The sequence below is a fragment of the Spea bombifrons genome, chromosome 4 (genome assembly GCF_027358695.1).
Source record: "Spea bombifrons isolate aSpeBom1 chromosome 4, aSpeBom1.2.pri, whole genome shotgun sequence".
Taxonomy (NCBI): domain Eukaryota; kingdom Metazoa; phylum Chordata; class Amphibia; order Anura; family Pelobatidae; genus Spea; species Spea bombifrons.
This window is the reverse complement of record NC_071090.1, coordinates 39,419,623-39,441,828: the sequence shown is the minus strand read 5'-3', so window position 1 is coordinate 39,441,828 and position 22,206 is coordinate 39,419,623. Positions and strand designations below refer to the sequence as shown.

The 22,206-nt window shown below is 39.0% G+C and overlaps 1 protein-coding gene across 2 annotated transcripts in view; it reads left to right on the top strand.

Moving 5' to 3' along the window:
- Positions 1-743: 743 nt before the first annotated feature.
- The window catches only part of IGF1 (insulin like growth factor 1), a 53,558-nt gene continuing 32,095 nt past the window's right edge, over positions 744-22,206 (top strand). For both annotated transcript variants that reach the window (XM_053465186.1, XM_053465185.1), the window contains exons 1-2: positions 744-996; positions 3,165-3,321. In XM_053465186.1, coding sequence (XP_053321161.1) covers positions 838-996; positions 3,165-3,321 — 316 coding nt within the window. In that variant the 5' untranslated portion in view covers positions 744-837. The remainder of the gene's footprint in view (positions 997-3,164; positions 3,322-22,206) is intronic.

Here is a 22,206-nt window from a genome sequence, read left to right as displayed (position 1 = left end):
CACTGCTGACGGGAAGTAATGTAATTTAACATGGCAGCTAATTACTTTTGCATTTATTAAGAAACAAGGAAGTGGAAAAAGTGGTATATACAATTACATAATCTCACTTTATATATATATATATGTGTGTTTGTATATTTATATATATATATATATATATATATATATATATATATATACACTGTATATATATGTAGGTATATATATGTATTTGGGAAGAAGCACCATGTAAATTGTTGGTGCTTTATAAATAAAAAATAATCTCCTTATATATACAGTATATTTTTACACACACACACACACACACACACACACACACACACATATATATATATATATATATATATATATATATATATATATATATATATATATATATATATATTCATTCATATATTCCTCCTCCTCCTTTGGTTTCAAGTTAGGACACTGACAATGCATTATGATCAGAACACCCTACAGCATGCTTCTTTCATATAGAAGGTATATGAGCAAAATAACTGTATCCAGAAAGAGCTGCAGGCATTTTTTTTTTACTGTCACTAATATGCATTCTTTTACATTAATATGCTGCAGTGATTCAGTCTTGAAATGCAAAGGTATGATGATATCTGTCTCAATGCCCAAAACAGACCTTATTGAAAAACTTTGCCAGAAGAGGGAGAGAGAGAGAAAGCAAATGTTCTCCCAGCTGTTTCCTGTCTACAGTGTCTGTGTAAATGTAGATAAATGTGAGGATTTTCTCTAAATCTCTCTCCTGTTTGCTAAATCTGTCTGTCACTGCTAAAATCAGAGCAGATAGTGCCTACCCAATGGAGCGAAGTCCACAATATTGAAATGTTGCATTGCTCTGAACATCTTCCTGGATTCCCTTTTTGTTCATATTATCAGCTGACAATCTCATTTCCAGACCCTGTACTTAAAGAAGCTATGGAAATCAACAACAACAATCTTTCAACACAATTATTTAAGTGCTACTTTTGTGATTTCTTAAAGGTAACTTTTTATTTTATTCTTCTGATTATTTTGCGACTTCAAATGTTTTGTTTTGCATTTAATGTGTAAAATGCCTTATTCTGTTCTCAGCTGTCAAATAGCTTTGGGTCTGACAGTCTGATAAAATGCTGAATGTGCATTTTTTGGAAAGTCTGCTTTTATTGGTGTCATCTTTAGATAACTATGAATGGGTACAATATATTGTAGAACTGCTGATTTTTTGCATTGTAAAGCACTTACTAATACTTTACAATCTTTAACTTTTGAAATGCATTTCTCACATGTGCATGCATTTTTATTACATATGTTTGCATTACACCTGTTCAATAACACTTCTGCTCACACTCAAATACTTTTATTTCAGTTTCTATGTCTTTTTTCTATGATTGGCACACCATTTATTATCTCAGTAAACTTGCATTTAGAGAGTTTTGTACATGTTTTTAAAACTATGATCTTAAGTATGTTTAGATGATATTATAAGCTATTGCTCAGCTTTTCAGTATTATAGCAATAATATTTTGAACAGTTTTTGAAGATTTTGCAAGCTAAAGCATTTACCAGAAAATAGTGATTTTGCTCCCAAAATGGCATGTTATATTTTATAAAGCATGCAGAATAAAGATATGTTTTTAATGCTATTATGTCATACTTCCCTGGTTCATATATACATTGACAATTGTAATGCATCATCAATATGTGGGTTAAAATGTGAGAAATGCATTCTGAGGATCCAGGGGTTTATACTCTGTATAGGTTCCAAGGGTTTTATTTTCCATTGTTTTATCTTGTGTATTTAAAAACTATTTGGGGGATATTTTCTTAGATTGATTTAAGTGACCTTCCTTCTAGCTACTGGCTTTCCTTCAACTTTCCTTTCCCAGCAAAGAAAAAGTTTTTTCATAAGCTGATGTGTTTTTTTTTTTTTCCTTGTGAAGTTGTGGTGGGAATTACCTAGAGCGCTTGGAGCAATCAACTGTATATACCCAAGGCCCAATCCGCAAAACAAGCAATGCGTCCAATTGCATTATTTTTTAAGCTAGCACAAAAGTGACATAATGTAATGATTATAAAGAAATATTTTTTTCATATTGTACAGTTTATTTGTTCGCCAGGATTGCATGGCGTTAAGTAGAAATTACTGTTTTAGCATGATAGATATCTTAGGAATGCTGCATGAGTGCTGAAACAGTTGGCTTCTTTTAACTCCATAAGTACTTGATGGAGCTTTGCTGTACCATGGTATTGGCTAAATGCAGGAATCACACTATAACACCCAAAATTCTGTGGGATTTAACGATTTTATTTATCTTAAATTATTACAGAGTTATCTATTAAAAGCAATACTGGTTGTAATTAGTAAACTGTGGCTGTAGCAACCAGTGTTCCTGTTGATAGCACCACTTAGCACCATGATTGTTCCATGTATACAACCCTAGCATTCCTTTGATAATGGCAGTGCTGATTTACTGCTGAGTAATCTGAAGGAAACCATCCATTCATCTTGCTCAGTTCCAATGTAAAAGAACAAGGCTGACCGTACAGAGAGCACATTAACCTCCAAAACATTGCATTCATTTATTGCTAATATCTATTTATTAGCATTTTTTTCTGGAAAAAATCACATTTCTTAAAGGAACTTCATTGCCTTAAAGCAGTATTTGTTTCAGCAAATGTCCCAACTTCTTATAAAGAATCAGGCTACTACAGCTGGCCATGCAATTATATCTGATTGCCGAGTTTCCACTAAAAATTAAATAACATACATTCTAATGTCTCTCTCAAATAGTAATGCTACCCTACAAGGAAGTATTTAATTACTTCTATTTATGTGCACATTGTATGTATCACTTATTCTGCGCTTGTATACGTTAAATATTGTCTGGTAATTCATACCTGACTTCTTTACATTTATGAGATAAACAACGTTATGTCAAATTTTGGGGCAATATAATTGACAGGTGTAGGTAACCCAGTTTAATTTGATGTGATATTTTTTAGTCTTAATAACAACAATTTGTGTAGCTAAAAATGAGAATCTGTATGCAACCCAGTTATAGCCGACCGCATCACAATGATATGATGTATCATCAACCAGCTGCTAAATGTTTCTTGCCATTTAAGAACTATAGTTCTTATAATACTAATCTATATGTTTTCTTTGACAGGTGCATATGCAGACAATGTCCTATATTCATTTCTTCTACGTGGCTTTGTGTCTACTTACGTTGACCCATTCCGTAGCTGCAGGTCCTGAGACACTTTGTGGAGCAGAGTTAGTGGACGCTCTTCAATTTGTATGTGGAGACCGGGGCTTTTATTTCAGTAAGTTCTCATCCATTTTATTATTTGTCTCATTAGGCAGACACACAATAAACTTAAGCTTTTCTTGTACAAATATACAATTCCCGAAGCTGAAGCAAACCGAGAAGTTAGGCTAGTCATAAATGTCATAGTTTGTCAAGACTGTTGCTGTATAAAAGCCAACATTCTCTGCAACTTGTGGGAAGTTCAGTAGACAAAAAACAATATTAAAAACCCATAGCAGATCCTAGGCATCCCAACACAGTCCTTTAACATACTAATGTTCAATGTCATATTCTGGCCTAGGTGACCAGGCTCAGAGTGGGAGGTCTGGGAGTGGGGAATGGTGGCTCCTCTGCTACAAAACTAGGGGCTGATCGCCCTCTTAGCCAATCAAGATCCCCGATGCGTGCTGTCATTTGGCTGGATACATGGGAGATCTTTGATGTCGCCAACTGGCTCACATACACTATGTCTTGAGAGCACAACCACTACAGCTTGCTGTAACTAGCACTGTGCATTCTTGTGAGTGTCCTCGCAGTAGAAGGGGTGGAAGACACACAGTTAAATTAATACGCAGCTCAATGTTTTATAAACCACCCTATTTGAATAGAATTACTAAATCATGTCCTGTTAGCACGCCTTGAATAACGGGTTGGAAACCCCTGACCCCTGAGTATAATTGTGTTAGCAGGACGGACAGGCTTAATGGTAGCACCACCTACCTTTGTCCATGCACAATCTTACAAAGCTCTTACTTCCAAGCGTTTTATGCCCCCCTCTTCTCCAACTTTTGCTGATACCTAGTCTTTAAAATGACCTTTAATATTATTTTGTAAAAACATGGAAGGCAACAAAAGTCTAGAATTGCCTGAAATATATATCGTGGCCTATCTGAACACATGCGTGTAACTCTAAGAAGGAGAACTACATTTATAGTTGGGAAAAGCCAAGTTGTGATAAATTATTGCTTGTGTAAGTGTGAACATTTACTTTGTATGTCAATGTTGAGACTTGTGCAATTTCATATGCAGATTTAATCAGAGACAAGACACTGAATTTACCCTGTTTCATAGGGAAAAAATAGGAAACTAGTGGTCAGAGATGTTTAAGAGACTGTGGGTTAGAACAGCATGAAATGGCTTAATTTGGAAATAAAGCATACAGGTTTTTTTATCCAAACATCTGGAGACTGTTCTTAATTGTTATAATGACCTGTACTATTGTTACACAAGGAGAAACAGTGCTGCATTAGCTGAACAACTATCTTGATTATAATTGATTTGCCATACACCTTACAGACATGTAACATCATATACCATTTTGTATTAAATATACATCACCGCATGGAAAGCTGGATTAAATAGTCTTTTAAAACTAACCAATATTTTATAAAAACCTCTTACAAATTAACCTCCTATTCAGTTTTATTTTTAAATGTGTGAGTCTGTCTTCTGTCTGATCTCAGCCCTAGTGACAAATTCAAGTTTACATATCTCAGATCAAGGGGCAGAGTGGGGATAAATATTGGCATTTGCACTTTAAGGCCAGTGGCTGATAAATAACATGATTGTGGCTACATGCTGGATACACACGACAGCATGTTATACATGCAGCCACACATCAATGCATTGGTTCAGGTTCACAGACATAGAAAGTCGCAGGAGGCACATGTGCCCAATGGCCAGGCCAGGGATGCCTTCAGGGCCAGCCCAAGACATAATGCCCCCCCCCCACAACGACACCAGCGAAAACCACTTGGCGCCCCTCTCTCTCGTCCGCTTAAAAAATAAAAATAAAAAAAAAAGGAGCTTGGGGCGGAAAAAGTGCCGCCCGGGGCAATTGCCCCACTCTGCTCCATGGTAGGGCCAGCCCTGGCTGCCCTGATCTAATGCTTTTTTAGCCCCACACAACATGAAGCCATATGACCATGGACCCTTATGCTTTAACTTTCTGGGGTTTCTGTGCAGCCAAATTAAAAATATTTATTTTCAGTTAGACCTGGTATACTACAACTATAATATAGTTTTAGTGTTAATGTATAAGTATTTAGGTTTTTGTATAAATTACCAAAACAAAACTGGGTTGCATGTATTAATTCTTGGCTTGCATGTTTAAAGTGTATTTGCATGTTGGTCATTACACTGAGAGGATATCATAAATGTTCCCTGGTATTTATGCAACTAAATAATGACCTGTGGGTCGGCAGAACTTCTCCTGACTATGGACATCCTAGAACTGAAGTCCATTTCAGATTCTGGCAAAACATGGTAAAATAAATACAAAAGTAACAAGAACTTCTTTACAAACGATGCCAAGTAAAAATATTAGCCATCTGCAAATAACTTATCTAAAGGCAAATGTTATTATCTCGCAATAATAACAAATACCGTATTTGCTCGATTATAAGACGACCCCCAAAATCTGAGTATTAATTTAGGAAAAAAAAGAAAAAGCCTGAATATAATACGACCCTATAGGAAAAAAGTTTTACCAGTAAATGTTAATTCATGTAAACTATGTAAACTATTTTTTTTAATAAAAGCTATGATTGAGAAAAATATTTTGTTTTTAATTCCTTTTATTTTCCAACCTGCCCCCCAGTTATGCACATCTGCCCCCAGGCTTGTCACTCTGCCCCATAAATGCCTTAAACCAACTATATGCCACTGTGCCCCATGATATGCCTTTTGACCCCCTATGTGCCACTCTGCCTTCAGAAATGCCTTATACCCCTATATGCCACTCTGGCATTTAGGGGGTTAAAAGGCATATTATGGGGCAGAGTGGCATATAGGGAGGTATAAGGTATTTCAGAAATGCGTTATGCCCCCATTTGACACCCCCCCCAAAAAAAAAAAGTTACCGACGCTTCTGACTCCCGGTGTGTTGTCCGGGCAGCGTGTAGACGTCTACGCGATTTGCATAGGCAACTTCCGCTGCAGCCGGAAGGAGGTGTGGTTAGCAGCGGGGGTTGTCTGCGTCCATCGCGCAGACCTTCCCCGGCTGTCAGAGAGAATTCCCGGTGAGTGGAACTCTGAATCACGTAGACATCTACACACCGGGAGTCAGAAGCACCGGTAAGTTGGGGGGGGCAGGAGGATCCAGGTCCCCTGCAGCGTTGTGGGGGATCTGGATCTTCGTCTCATAGTCAGACCTATTAGAGGATTATTAGACGAGGGGTATTTTTCAGAGCATTTGCTAATATGTTTTTTTTAATATGAGGTTACAATGTATATAATAGACATTGATAGACAGGAATAATTTATTACGTTTTCATCACAACATAACGGACATTATGCATTAATTGTTTTATGTGATGCAGTTATAAGGAGTCGATACAGGTTTGTGCCACCTCTGATTAAATCAATCAGTTACATGCTTACTAGGTGTGTGAAGTCCTATATCCAGAAGGTTCTCAGTCTTTACATACATGGGAAAGCATCATCTTACCTTTTACACCTCCTTGACGAAGCTGCATATGTAAGCGGCAAAGCATGTATTGGGGCAATGGTGCCTTAGCCATTCTCTTTTTGTAGTTATAAGTGTGGTGGTCTATTTTGTGATTATAAGATTGATGGATAAGGTCTAAATGGCTCATTATGTGAAAGTCAGATATCTAGAGATGGCCTGATTGTGGTCACCTTAAGGGCAGCTGCCTGTTTTCTCTAGTATCTCATTACCTGATGTTCGTATTGAAAGATAAAGGCTTGATAAAACACTTTAGTTTTTTGATCAGCCAGCTCACAGCACCTAATTATTTTAATGATCAGTCATTTGTATAATCAGTATGGTACTAGTTAAATAGCTTTAGTTTAGTTTAGGTAATTATATTTAGCTTTTAGTTAATTGTGTCACAAACATTAATTAGTTTAGTCTGTACAATATACCCTTTAGGTATGTGAATAATTTATTTTAAATAGGGAAAACAGTGCCCACAAACCTTGTTTCATAACATATACATATGCTGTTTCTATCAAATTTTAGATGGCCATTGATGTAGCATATTTTGTGCAGCCAGCCATGAAATGTGCCAAGATTTGGAACTCAAAATTGTGGAGTTAGCAACATATTTCTTTATCTTGGGAGACACAACCCCCAAATATACTCATCATGATACATGGGAACTCTCTGTGTTTGGCCATGCCTATTCCCCTCCCTCCTCCCCTGTTCATGGTTAATTTAATGGTGTCTGGGCCTAGCTTGCCTCCACACGGCAGGCCCTCTGATTTGCCTGACTCTGCAAAGCCACGCCACCAGAAGAGGGAGAGTTCCGGTGGCCTAGCCTGGGAAGTTCCCAGGTACTCTCATCATTCAGCGTTAAGAGCTGGCTTTTTATGACGAGTTTACTGATTTGGCATTAACAAGTTATATCTTGTCCCCCTAGCCAAATAGTTGTAACCTTGTATGGCTACTGTTGTATTTCCTAAAAAAAGTCATAAAAATGCTTCTGAGAATGTAGTTATTTTAAAGCACATCTGCTAATGGAAAAATGTAAGGTAGTGTTTCTTTCCCCATAAATGTATTGATATATGTTTGCACTTCAAAATGTAACAGTTTACAAGACCTGCTTGAATTATGAAGCACACAAAACAGGATCTCGTAGAGGGTTCACTTTTCTAAATCGTGTTTGATGAAACACCTGCATATTTGCAACTTTTCATATTATTTCATATTCACTTTTTATTAACTAATATATTGTACCATTTGCCTTTTTATTCAAATTGATTTATGAAAATCAACTACACTGTAAGCTCACAAGAGCAGGACCATTTCATTATTCTAAAAAAACAGCAGTGGGCCTCAGACATGAGGTGAGCCTAGGGTTAGTTGGGCCTAGGTGTAGTATTTCTCTCTCCCCATAACAAAAAGACATGCTAATGCTAACATGCAAACTTACTTTAACACCCAATCAAGCTTACATCATACACTTACACATTAATACATACACACTATCTCCCTCCTCTCTCTCACACCACTAACCCTACGCTCACACCTGTCACTATAACACCATCCGACATACACTTACACGATACACTAACACACACATGCTGACTCCATAAGCTAACACACTTACTTATGCTAACACCTACCCACAGACGCACTCTCACATACATGCTAACACCATGTACTAACACAGGCTTACAACATATGCTAACACACGCAGACTCTGCAAACTCTCCAAGACTCCAGAGAATACATACTGCGCATCATAGAATTGTGCACATGCACAGTAGCACAGAAAAGTGAGACAGAAGTAGAGCTCAGGAGGGCAGTGGGCTAGAGTGGCAAAATCTGGATTTATATGCAGGACAGTTTGGTGACATGACCTAGAGATCCTCCCCACTGTCTTGGAGCGGCTTGCAGTGTCCTGGTTGCCCTTATAACACACATTATAGTGTTATCTTCACTGATTTGCCGATGCCAGTGTCAGTTGGTGTTATAGTTTTTTTATTCCAGACATGCCTAGGTCCTGGTCCAGCAGTGTCCATGAAATGGGACAGCTCATTGGATTTAGGGGCTGTCACAAGCATTCTGGCACACGTGGCCACCTGGTCACTGACAAGCTAAGGTCTCAGTGCCAAACTATTACAGGCCAATCTAGATGCTATATCCAATAGTTTCATTACATAGATTAGAGAACATTATGATTTTTTTTTATTATTTAATGAAGCCTGGGGTATCTTGTGCTTTTGCCCATTTTCTGTGATCCAAAGTGAAAAGGTCACAGTGGAAATCATCCCCTACTAGGACTGCACCCCCCTTGTGAGGATACACAGTTCATTTCTTCTCTTCATGTCAAAGCCTAAAAAAAGGGCTGGATTTTCTTGATCAGCCTTCACTCAAAGGAGGGGGGAGCATTCAAGTCTTCGAGGAAGGGTGGTGGTCAAAAGCTCCCAGGAAAACATGTGTTCAGGAACCCAGCTCCACTGAGACATTTTCAGTGTAATATCATATCATAATTACACAACTCCCCCTCCAAAAATACAATAAATTGTGCTAGTAAGCGTTTGAGTAAAATATTTGTGACATAGCAGACCCCAGCCCATGACTGGTATCAACAAAAAAGACCCTCCACCCAACAGCCATATGCTAGGGTAGTGAGTGATAAGTGTGAGATTGTGCAGCTCACACAAAAACCCGTTTCAAGCCTTTCTTTCAAGTGTAGCAGTGGACCTAACCGAGGACTTCAAGTATATATAGCAGGACCAAGTGTTTCCTCGGCCCAAAGGCTGAGAAGCAGAGGATTAGATAATTGACAGGTTAACAAGACCGACTATAGAGTTGTTTGGAAATGACACACGTTTATTACTGCTTAAGAAAAGACTGTTTACATTGTCCAGTCCCTTTTACGTTACTTTTTGTGGACATAACACTCAAGTTCTACCTGATTTTTATTTGCACAGTAGCAATGTCGGTCAGTAGCCTGTCTAGCCTGTCAGTAGATCACTCCTGACAGTTTATATCACTCAGAGGACACAAGCTTAGACCAACAGTCGATAAAGCTTGTAACGGTACAAAAATCTGAGTATGTGTTTTGCATGAGAAATACAAATCAAACAATGAATTTATTTTCAGAGGATATTTTTCAGTTGCCGCTGCATTTAGATCTTGTCATCAGATGCTTTTGGATCAGATTAAATCTCTTCCACTTTCAACATCTTTGTAGATGTTAAATTTAGTGGAAAATACTACAGAGGGCAATTGCCTGGAGTGATCAGTTAAACCACTGTCACTTTTATTTAGCTAAAACTCGTTGTTTATTCTTTCATTGGCAAACATCATCTAAAGAAGCACTTGGCAACCACTGTCTGACTACTTTTTACTTTCCCTAAATGTATAATAATAAGAAAAACCTTGACGTCTGGCAGTTACAGAGCAGTTGGATAGAAGTTTTTTGCTTATGGAGTTTTATCTTGTTCTGGCATAATTAATTGCTGTCCAAGTTTTGATTAGCAGTCGCAGTCAGCAGGCCAAATCATACAGCTGACAGAGACCACACAGCCTTTTAATTAAAATCATTCACATTTAAGATCATACACATGAAGCAACCTGCATGCTATGTGTTTTAGTGGAAAATACTTAATATTTCAATTATTTAAGCAACACATGTTGGAACCAGACATGAATAACTAAAAGCCCGGTGTTACAATTCCCTTTACACAGGTTGTAATTCATGACAAGAAGACATATATCAAAGGACTAAGGAAACAAGAATTAAGTTCCTCTAAATTACTTTCCAGGAAAAGTTTGAAACAATTTTTCACTATGTCATTCTTTCCTGGAACGTGCAGAGTCTGCACTGATGAAAGCTGTAGGGATATCAGATGTGGTACATGTGACATATACAATCAGTGATGCTATATATAAATGTTAAATGGCTGCTGATTTTGAAAAAAATAACGAGAACTGGGCTTTCTTCAGTAAAGTGAGAGATTACACATCTAATTGCGGACGCCACTGTGCATTACCGGTCACCAGCCCTGGCAATAATAATTGGCAAGAGGGGCCAAACAGGCCTCAATTAATGTATAGCTCGATCAGTGACTTTCAATACATCTCAAGAATAAATTAAGCATTATGTAGGGCTACCAAGTGCTTCTTAAAGAAAAGGCTCACTGCAGTTTCCCATAATGCATAAATCTAATTTTATAAATCATAGAAATGAATCACCACATACAATTTTTTCCATAGGTGTTAGAAGCGGTTGCTAGGATACACAGGTTGAAGTTGGTGGATCTTAATCTTTGCTACCAGGCATGACATGTCAATTATGTGACAGGAAAGTCATCGAATGTATATGTTAGACTATAATCACATTACATTTCCAAAGGGACCCTGCCCTAGGGAAAAAATAATACACCAACTTACTGAGGTTCACCACTGACAAACCGTCTCCAAAAAATTCACCACAATAACCGAAAAACAGGGAGGGAGAGAGGGACAATGTTAAAGCTCCTGCTAACCTCAAGTAAAAATGCCACAATGTTGCCCAATCCCTGCTTCCACTACACCACATGGTTTCTAACAGGCCATTCACTTCAGCTTGGCCTCTGTGTACAGTGTTCACTTTGGCCTCTGGGGCTTTCTTAAAACTCTAGATGAGGCCTGTAAGAGAGTGGTGATCTGTAAAGTGGAACCCAGCATCCTGCTTCTCTTTTCCGAAGGTTTATTGCATTCCCTGCTTACCTCTAAGTGCCAAGAAACTATATTCTGCTTTAGGATTTCTATGCCCCAAATGCATAATTTATATTTATTAACATTTAAGTGCATCTGCCACATTCTTGACCATTCTTCTAATTCACCTAAAGCGCTTGCCCTTGGCTTGTTCCACCAGAAATGTCTACCTTGTTGTAAACATTTGTATTATGTGCAGAAAGACACAACTTACCATTAAGAACTAAAAAACATATACAAAATCAAAATAAGTTAAATTACGTCAATTTGACAACATCTCCTTGTAATAAACACATGTTTCTGATCTTGCAAACCATTTACTTAGCAATCCTTTCCTTTTGCATAGTTTTAATTAATTTCCCAAATAAGACTTATTGGTCTGAGTGTGGCAAGGTCTTCCATGCTACCTTTTTAGTGAATCTGTGCTACAATTGCAAACTTCTAATCTTCTGGAACTACTTTTGTCAATAGCGACTGGTTAAATAAGCCTGGTATTAAACGGTGTTGCCAGAACACTCCAAAACTCGTTTAATAACTTTGGATATAACCCATTGGTTCCCATAGAATTGTCTGATTTTACTTTGGATAGTTCAAGTAGAACTTTTTCCACTGTAAACATACAAAAAAGTGTGTTTTCCCTTCTAAGTTCATGTCCCCTCACCTTCCTCTGTAAAAATTGAACAAAAGTATTTATTTATGCACTCAACTAGATCCTTATCCTCAATTATATAACTCCCTTCATTCATCTTTAATCAAAATATTTCTTGTTTACTTTTTTCGTTAGCCTGGCAATTTTCTCTTCCGTGTATGCTTTGGCACATCTAATAATGTGTTTTTCCCCCCTCCTTAAGCTTAGCTTTATACAGTTAGGTCCGGAAATATTTGGACACTGACACAATTTTCATCATTTTGGCTCTTTACACCACCACAATGGATTTGAAATGAAACAACCAAGATGCAATTGAAGTGCAGACTTTCAGCTTTAATATAAAGGATTGAACAAAAATATTGTATGAAAACATTTAGAATGAATTGTAACCATTTTCATAAACAGTCCTCATATTTCAGGGACTCAAATGAAATGAACAGATCAACACATTCATAAATAAAATGTGTATTCTTAATACTTTGTGAAGAATCCTTTGCAGGCAATGACTGCTTGATGTCTGTAATGCATGGACATCACCAAGCACTGGGTTTCCTTCTTTGTGATGCTTTGTCACGCCTTTATTGCAGCTTTCTTTTAGTTTGTTTGTTCTGCCTTAAGTTTTGTCTTCAGTATGTGAAATTTATGTCTGATCGAGTTGAGATCAGGTGATGGATTCTGCCATTGCAGAATATTCCACTTCTTTGCCTTAAAAAACTCCTGGCTTGCTTTTGCAGTATGTTTCCATCTTTAAAAGGAAGTGCCATTCAATCAACTTCGCTGAATTAGACTGAATCTGAGCAGACAATATATCCCTATACACTTCAGAATTCATCCGGCTGCTTCTGTCACGTCATCAATATACACTAGTGACCCAGTGCCATTGGAAGCCGTGCATGCCCATGCCACCACACTGCCTCCACAATGTTTTACAGATGATGTGGTCAGCTTTAGATCATGAGCCGTTCCAAGCCTTCTCCATACTTTTTTCTTTCCATCATTCTGATACAGGTTGATCTTAATTTCACCTGCCCAAAGAATGCTGTTCCAGAACTGGGCTGGCTTTTTTAGATGTTTGTTTTGGCAAAGTCTGATCTGTCTTTTCGATTCTTGAGGCTTATGAATGGTTTGCTGAACCTTCTGTATTTGCCATCATGAAGCCTTCTCTTTATTGTAGACTTGGATAATGATTTGCCTACGTCCTGGAGAGTGTTCTTCCCATGGCTTAATGTTTATAAAAGGATTTTTCTTTACCATTAAAAGGATCCTACGATCATCCACCACTATTGTCTTCCGTGGACATTCAGGCCTTTTTTTGTTGCAGAGCTTACCAGTGCTTTTTTCAGAATGTACCAAACTTTTGAGTTGGCCACTCCTAATGTTCCTGCTATCTCTCTGATGATTTTTTTCTTTTTTGCAGCCTAAGAACAGCCTGTTTCACTTGCATTGAGAGCTCCTTTGACCTCATGCTGTGGGTTCACAGCAACAGCTTTCAAAGGCGAATGCCACACCTTGAATCACCTCCAGACCTTTTACCTGCTTTATTGATAAAGAAATAACGAAGGAATAGGCCACACCTGTCCATGAAACAGCTTTTGAGTCAATTGTCCAATTGTTTTTGGTCCCTTGAAAAAGATATTAAAGAGCTGCACTTTAGAGTTCATATTCAGTATTTAACTGTAACTTTTATTTTGGTAAACAGCTGAAATAACAAAAGTTGTGACCGTGCCCAAACATTTCTGGACCTAACTGTATATTTTCTCATCTTCCTAATTCTGAATCTGTTTATGGTTCCTAAACAGTACCTTCTTCTCCTTCAATATTTATGACCCATCTGTGGAGTACAACAGTGGTTTCCATCCTCTTTTAGTTCACCCTTCTACCAATTATTATATTAGGCAGCAAATGAACAATTCATCCTCAAAGTTGATGTGTTAGAAGCAGAGCAAATGGGCAAGCGTAAGGTTGTGAGCGACTTTGACATCTTCAAAACTGCAGCTCTTGTGGGGTATTCCTGGTCTACAGTGGTCAGTACCTATCAAAAGTGGTCCAAGGAAGGAAAAGTGATGAACCAGCGACAGGCTCATGGGCGGCTATGGCTCATTAAAGCACGTCGGGGGTGAAGAATGGCCCATGTGGTCAAATCCAACTAGACAAATCCAACTAGACAAAAATGGTTCAGGAATGGTTTGAGTTACACAAAAACAAGTTCAAGGTGTTGACTTGGCCTCCAAATTCCCCAGATCTCAATCCAGTTGAGCATCTGTGGGATGTGCTAGACAAATAAGTTCGATTCATGGAGACCCCACCTTGCAACTTACAGGAATTAAAGGATCTGCTGCTAACGTCTTATTGCCAGATACCATAGCACACCATTAGAGTTCTAGTGGAGTCTTTGCCTCGACAGGCAAACAATATTAGGCAGATGGTCATAATGTTCAGGCTGATTGGTGCATGTGGTTCGGCTCCTGGGCCTACTGAGGGTCAAATAGACCCAGTTTCTTTATATTGATACCCATTAAAAGAGTCATTTAAGCGTCTCCTCTGCTTACTATTCACTATGCCTCTTTCGATTTAAAGTACTGTACTGTCTACAACTACAAGTATTTCTAGTCCTTATGTTATGCTGATGTGTATATGCCCTCTAGTGTACTGACCTGCCTGTCTGTGACCACAAATATCTCTATTCCCAGTTCCTCAATGGTTAGTGTTGCTACTATCCTCTGTTCTCTTAACACTGATTATGACTATGTGTAGTAACTGTGCTGAACTCATTTTGAACTTCCCCAGTTCTAGGCGTTTGTGTGATAGGCAGTAGAATCCTCGTACCCCAACCACCGGTAAAAAACCCTTTTGACTGCTCTCTGTAATGACCGATAGGTGTCTGCCTCCCAACAGTATTGTTACATAATAGACATTAATACAGACAGGGAATGCTTCATGCATGCAGAAATGTAGGCTTTGGGCAAGAACACATTGCAAAAAAAATTAACTAATTCATCACAATTAATCACAAATAAAAACACAGACAAGTTTGTAGCATTATTTGACTTCTTTGAAAAAAAAGCTTCCTGCTTATCTGAAACAGTTTGTGTTACATATTTTTTAGAACTAAAACATATCACGCATGATTGTGTTGATTGGTTGATTAACATTATGTTACTGATATATTAGATATGCCTAGATGTAATTTTTAAACGTTTAATGAAAAAGAGGAAACATTAGTCTTTGAAACATAAAACTAAGGCTCATAAACAGTCCCTTAGGGCAGCCCTTATAAATTGGTAGAGAAAAGAATGTTTATATTGCTTAATACAAACTTAAATAAATATGACCCTCCATCTTTTCTTTTAAGTTCCAGTAATATTTTTAGGGATTACCAAGAAACTTAATATAGTAATTATAAAGCTACTAGCAATGGAGTTGGAAAACTATTTGGCAGTATATAAATGCCTCTCATATTCAATTTTTTATTAAAAAAATTGACGTGTTTTAGACTTAAATTAATTTATCTTGGCGTAACAGCTAGGCATTTCTTTCCTAGAAAAACCTTGCTTTGCAGCACTTAACAGCTAAAACCAGCATAAACTAAAGGATTACGTTTTATCATTGCCTAGATCAGGAACATGCAAACCGGGGATGATAGGAGTTGCAGTAGAGCCATCTTTTAAAAAGCAACTTTTTATTATTGAAATAATAATAGTAATAATAATTATCTTTAAATAAAAAAGATGGATTAAAAAAGCAAATAAAATGGAAACACTGAAAGGTGGATGGTGATCTGTATGTCTGTTACATGCAGAGGTAGGTTAAACAAATGCCCGAGAAAAAGGGTAGTTTTAAAGTTTTTATCTTTTAATTTTTTTTACTGGGAACCCATAATTATCTTGTAACACAAAAGCATGCACTGGTTTGGTTGTTGGCATAGAAACCAGAAAAAAAACCTTCTTAAAAGATGTTTTTATTGTTTACCTGTGCAAGATAAAATAGAGTGCAATAAATTTTTTGTCGAAACGGAACCTTTAAAGGTGTTCAGTGATTGGGAATAGAGACGCAAATGACATGATGGCTAAAGGAACATAGGCACAATACAGAGTGTAGTAAAGAGACAGGCATATGTTTGTACTAATGGCTTTCTCTCTCCCTATCAAGTACATTTCTTGGCAAGGTACTGTTTTCTTTTGTTTACCTTAATTACTGTCAGAACAGGCAATCATTTTAACACATAACGCTAAATTAGATAGCATAATATGTTCATTACTTGGGTGAATTTTGTAAGAATAAAAATTACCTTTATACTGTGTGTGGGCACTTGCGTGTGTGCTGACATTGATGGAATATCAGTTTCATTTGACTGTGTAGTTGCGTTTTCGGTTCAAAGAGTTGTTGCTGTGGGAACCCAGAAATAAATGGCAACTGACAAGTGTTGTGAAAATGTTTATAACATCTAAAAGAGTATTAGAGAGGAGTCATCTGGACATAGATATGAGGAAATGAGTCTGAATGCTTTCACTCTGTTTCAGAGTCAGAAGGATAGCTAATTTAGTGGTTGTAAGAGCACAATATTTTTATACCGAGTGTTTTATTGTTGTGTGCACCCTAGCATGTCTAACAGGTGTCAGAACCAATAGGAAAAAGACACAATGCTATTGGGCTTACTGAGTACCTTGGGCTAACACGGTTCAATTAATGGACCAGTGAAGTAAGATCGATACATTGCATGTTTCTTGTCCAATTGTCCATTCAGAAACTTTGGAGACATATCACAACCGGCATAGTTAGTAGTTATGCAGTAGTGTTTTGGATGCTTTCCAATAAAGCCTTTCTTCAATTGTTGAACTGCTCCAAATTATGTGAATATAAATGTACGTGCACGGAGAGAAAAATAAGACACACGACACACTCTGGGTCAGGTCCAAAATCACTCTGCTTTATTTTGTTTATATTATAGATTATATAGGGACGTCAAAAAGGGACGTCAGGTTACGTAAAGCTTATTAATTGGTTAATCCTGAAACTATGCGGAAATAGGCAGAAAGGCAGAAAACCGTTAGAAACAAATATTAGATACTTTCCTGCAACAAGATATAGCCAGAATGGCGCTTACGGTTAGTAAAATATAGATAACTGAATACACTGCTACTTACGTCTCTCACGTATCTGCGTGAGGTGTAACCCTTTATTGGTCGAGGCCAGCTTATATTCATTAAAGCAATAAGCGTTTCTTGCTGATATATATAATGGTTCCATAACAGTCCCCCCTTGAATATACGATGGCCGACTGTCCCTAATCCTGACAGATCCTACCGGACATGATCCCGCATCCTCTTCACCTGCAGTGGCGACAAATTATCCCTATTGGATAAAATCCCGGTTTCAGGTCTTGGACATGTCCCTCGGATCTATATGTCCCTACACGGGGCGGGGATTACTGTCAGGGGGAACTATCGAACTAGATGGTGTTTCATAAAAAAATACAAAGCTTGGCATCGTGTCATCGTACATAAACATTAACGGGATAGTCTCGCCTACTGCAAACATTTTATCGCATAGACGTTGAAGACAAGGGACTACACAGAATAGCATAAAAGCAACAATAATCACAATAATCAGTAAAATTATTCCCAGCTGGACCAGAGCTTGTTTCCATCCTTTGAGCCAGCCAAACCATTCGGCCCATGGATGATCGATTCCGGAGTTGCGCTTTAATTCGTCTCCTAGAGAATTTAACTTTTTAATAGCCATGGTCACTTTTCCGTCGGGGCCTGTATTATCTGGGATGAAAATACAACAAGTTTCTCTAATTATTCGACAGACCCCGCCTCTTTCTGCCAGAATCATATCTAATGCCATACGATTCTGAAAAGTCATCTGGGTTGCAGCCTCCAATTGATCCGAAAGTCCTTGGAGTGCATCTCGGGTATAGTTGACAAATCTCTGCTGATTATAATAGATATAGTTAATCCAGTCAACATTTTTATTTATTGTAACAATGGGAAAAATGGATTCGAAACCAGCGGCTACTTGATCTCGGGCTTTATACTCATCTGGGACCCCCCTAGGAACTCCTATTGCATCTATATACACATGGGGGTCGAAACTTCCTTCGGGGGCTTTTGAGACACTGCGTTTTTTACGGAACAGGGTAGACTGGGCCTCAACAGCTTCTGGCTCTTCCGACATTATAAATAACGGCATTATAACTTTGGCCAGTGCGCATTCACCAGTCCAACTACCTTCTAATCTGGTGCGCAATTTCATATCTCCACATAGCCAATAGATGTCTCCCAGAGAATATACTTGATTCTGTGTGGGGGGACCGGTCAAATTGCTGTATTCAGCACAATTACCATTAGAGAATTTACCAAGAAATTTGCCTGTTCCTTTGGTGTTTGAAATACAAATATAAGTGCCAGAATATATAATAATTCCTCCGTTGAGCTTGGGAGCCTCGATTAGTAAAAGATATTCTCTTTTCCATTTCTCACATTCGGTGAATTTGTTACTGGTATTGGTATAAAAACTCAACAGACATAGTAGTGACTGATAGGGCAACTGTAGGGGTACTGTACCCAGATATGGACGGGCTTTACCACACACATAGCAATTGGACTTATTGTGCTTAATAGCAGAATATTGCATCCACTCGAGCCATAGATTAATATCATTATATCCAGTTTCTATGGCTAAAGTATCATCATAAGTGGGATTCGCTATAGCTATCATACTTTGAATGGCGCGCAGAACAGCATATGGAATTTCCGGTGGTTTCGAAACTGGTTGGTTTGATGGTTTACCTTGTGGCTCTTCCCATTCTAAACTATTGTACATATCTTTAAGATAGAAGGGGGCCTTGCCGCTCATGAAACCATATTTGTAAATCCCGAAAATATATTTTCGAGCATCAGTTGGCCGGGGATTCTCTATAGTAAGGGTGTATCGTTGGTTATCACCAGTTCCGGTGGATATGAGAGTCATTCGTGAGAGCAATGATTTACCATATTGATCTTTGAGGGCTAGGGCTTCAGGGGGCTTATATCCCCATTTGGTTCCTGAATTAGTTATAACAGAGCCCCAATACCTGCAGTCGTCCCCCCATTGCCCTCCAACATAGCATATGTACCCAACACATTCTCCTATTTGAACATCACAATACCCGGGGTCAAAATTGTCGGTGGTATCCCCTTCTTGTGTCATCACCCCGGTATATACATTGGTGTAGCGTTTAGAAACACAATCTATAATGTGACAAAATTGGAATGAGTATGTGGCTACTGTTGTGCTACTGGAGTTGTACCAAAAAATGGGAGGACCTGCTTGTTTTGCATCTCTTGTAATGGCTACCCGACCCCCCTGGTGACTGATAGCTTGGGCTGGTTTTCCCCATGTATGTTGGAAAATGAATGATAATAATAGTGGGATGCCCACTCTTTTGCAAAAAATATACATTCTAGGAGTCATTGATTGGAGGATCGTATCCTTTGACTCTCTTGCAATGCGATACGTGTATCCACATGGGTTTCCCTTCAACTTTTATTGAGGTAGGAGTCGTTAGTAGCACTTGAAAAGGGCCCTCGAATCTCGGTTCCAAAATAGATCGGACATATTTCTTCACGACCACCCACTCTCCAGGCAATAGAGAGTGAGTACCTTCGAGGATATTGGGATCTGGAATAGAAGAGAAAACTTGGGTATATATATTAGATAATTGAGTAGTCAAAGCAATAACATATTTTGCCATTGTTTCATAATTCATTTGCAACTGTTGTGGGAAATATTGTCCTAACCTAGGGCTACTTCCAAAAAATATTTCGTGTGGGGTCAGTTTGTGTGACGCCTTTGGCGTATGTCTGATAGCAAAAAGTACGATGGGTAGGCACTGTACCCAATTTAGACCAGTCTCTTGTGTCATTTTCAATATCTTTGATTTGATTATGCCATTTAATCTTTCCACTTTCCCGCTACTCTGCGGTCTGTAGGGAGTATGGAAAGCAAGATGTGAACCTATGATTTTCCACACTTCTTGAGTGACGTTTGCCGTAAATGCAGGTCCCTGATCACTTTCTATGACTTCTGGGACACCGAACCGGCAAATGAGTTCCTGAATAAACTTCTTTGCGGTAGTGGGTGCGGTTTGGTTTCGTACTGGATAGGCTTCTGGCCATCCGGAAAACACATCTACCACTACCAGTACATACTGAAATGTCTGACACATCGGCATTTGAATATGGTCAATTTGAATCAGTTGGAAAAGGTATTGAGCATTCGGTAAACATTTGGATGGTGTAGGTTCTGTCCTTCCGGTATTGCACTGAGCACAGATTAAACATGATTCGGTGGTTTGTGCTAGCATTGGGGTGATTCCTGGTGCGATCCAGATTTTGTCGATAATCTCCTTCATAATGGTTTTAGACTGATGCGTCGGTCCATAAGCTAGTGATGCGACTAAAGGATATAAAGTCCGGGGTAAACAAAGATATTGGCCTCTGGCCCAGGCTCCCCGCTCATCCTCGGATGCTCCTTCTTGTATCCATTGATTTTGTTCCTTGGTTGAAGCTTGTTGTTGTAATTGAATTAAAATATCCCAGTCTAATTCCATTGGTGCTTTCTTGGTCACCGTCATTAAAGGGACCACTGAGTCTTCATCGAGAGCTGCTTGCTTGGCTGCACTATCTGCTAAGGCATTTCCTTTTGCTTCCATAGTGTCAGCCCGTGAGTGTGCCTTGACTTTGATCACTGCAACTTGTTTCGGGAGTAGGGCCGCAGTCATCAAAGCTTCAACTGCTTTCCCGTTCTTGATTGGAGTCCCTGCTGCGGTGATATAATCTCTTGCCTTCCAGATGACTCCAAAATCATGTACAACTCCAAAGGCGTACCTGGAATCCGTATAGATATTCGCGGTAGAATCTTTAGCCATAATGCAGGCCTCGGTGAGGGCAGCTAGTTCAGCCTCCTGAGCCGACTGATCCGGTCGTAGAGCTTTTGCACAGAGTACAGTCGTGTCAGTCGTAACCGCCATTCCCGTATGGAAATGACCCTTGTCATCGGCATATCTGGAGCCGTCCACAAATAGGGTCCATTCTGGGTTTGAGAGTGGGGTATCCTGTATATTCGGAGGCGAACCGACTTCCGCTTGCATCATGGTCAGACAATCATGTGGATCGTCCTCGGGTGGTACATCTGGAAAATCGACATTTGATGACTGTGTATGCCACAATAGCTGTTCCTGAAGATCTTCTTCTGTGGCTAGATCAATAAAATCCGTAGACGGAATATCAGTATACTCCCCCCTTGGAAGTGGAAGGAGGGCAGCCGGATTGAGAACATTGCATCGTTGAATAGTAACATTGTCGGGCAACAACAGACTCCCTTGGAGACGAAGATGACGCTGAGCAGTGAGATGTCTGGGTTGAGTCTGTTGTAAAATAGCTGAGATGTCATGTGGAGCTAGAATTGTCAAGGGATGTCCGAGGACAATATCTGAAGTGACGTCCAGAAGACAGCTGGCAGCGTGAATAGCCCTTACACAGGAAGGTGTCGCGCGAGCAACTGGGTCCAATCGTTTGGAGTAGAATCCGAGGGGACGATGTCGACCACCGTGCATCTGAGTGAGAACACCTGTGGCATGGCCTTGCCGTTCCATAACATAGAGACGGAACGGCAGAGAATAGTTCGGAATTCCTAAAGCTGGAGATGAGGCAATCATTTGTTGTAGAGCGTCGAATGAGTCCAGTGCCTCTGGTGTTAAATAAAAAATTGCTGGTAGTTCTCGAGGTATACAGTCATAGAGTGGTTGCATTAGCACAGAAGCGTCGGGAATCCAGGGACGACAGTATGAAATGAGACCCAGAAAGGTCTGTAGCTGATGTGGAGTTTCTGGCGGAGCCAACTCCAGGATGGCCTTTTTTCGTGCCATTGTAAGGTGTTTACGGCCTTTGGTAATACAGTGTCCCAGAAAAATCACTTTTTGAAGGCATAACTGTAGTTTCGATTTGGAGACCTTACAGCCAGCTGTAGCTAGAAAATAGAGTAGGTCCAGGGTAGTTTCTTGACACGTGGATGGGTCTGGAGCACAAAGAAGT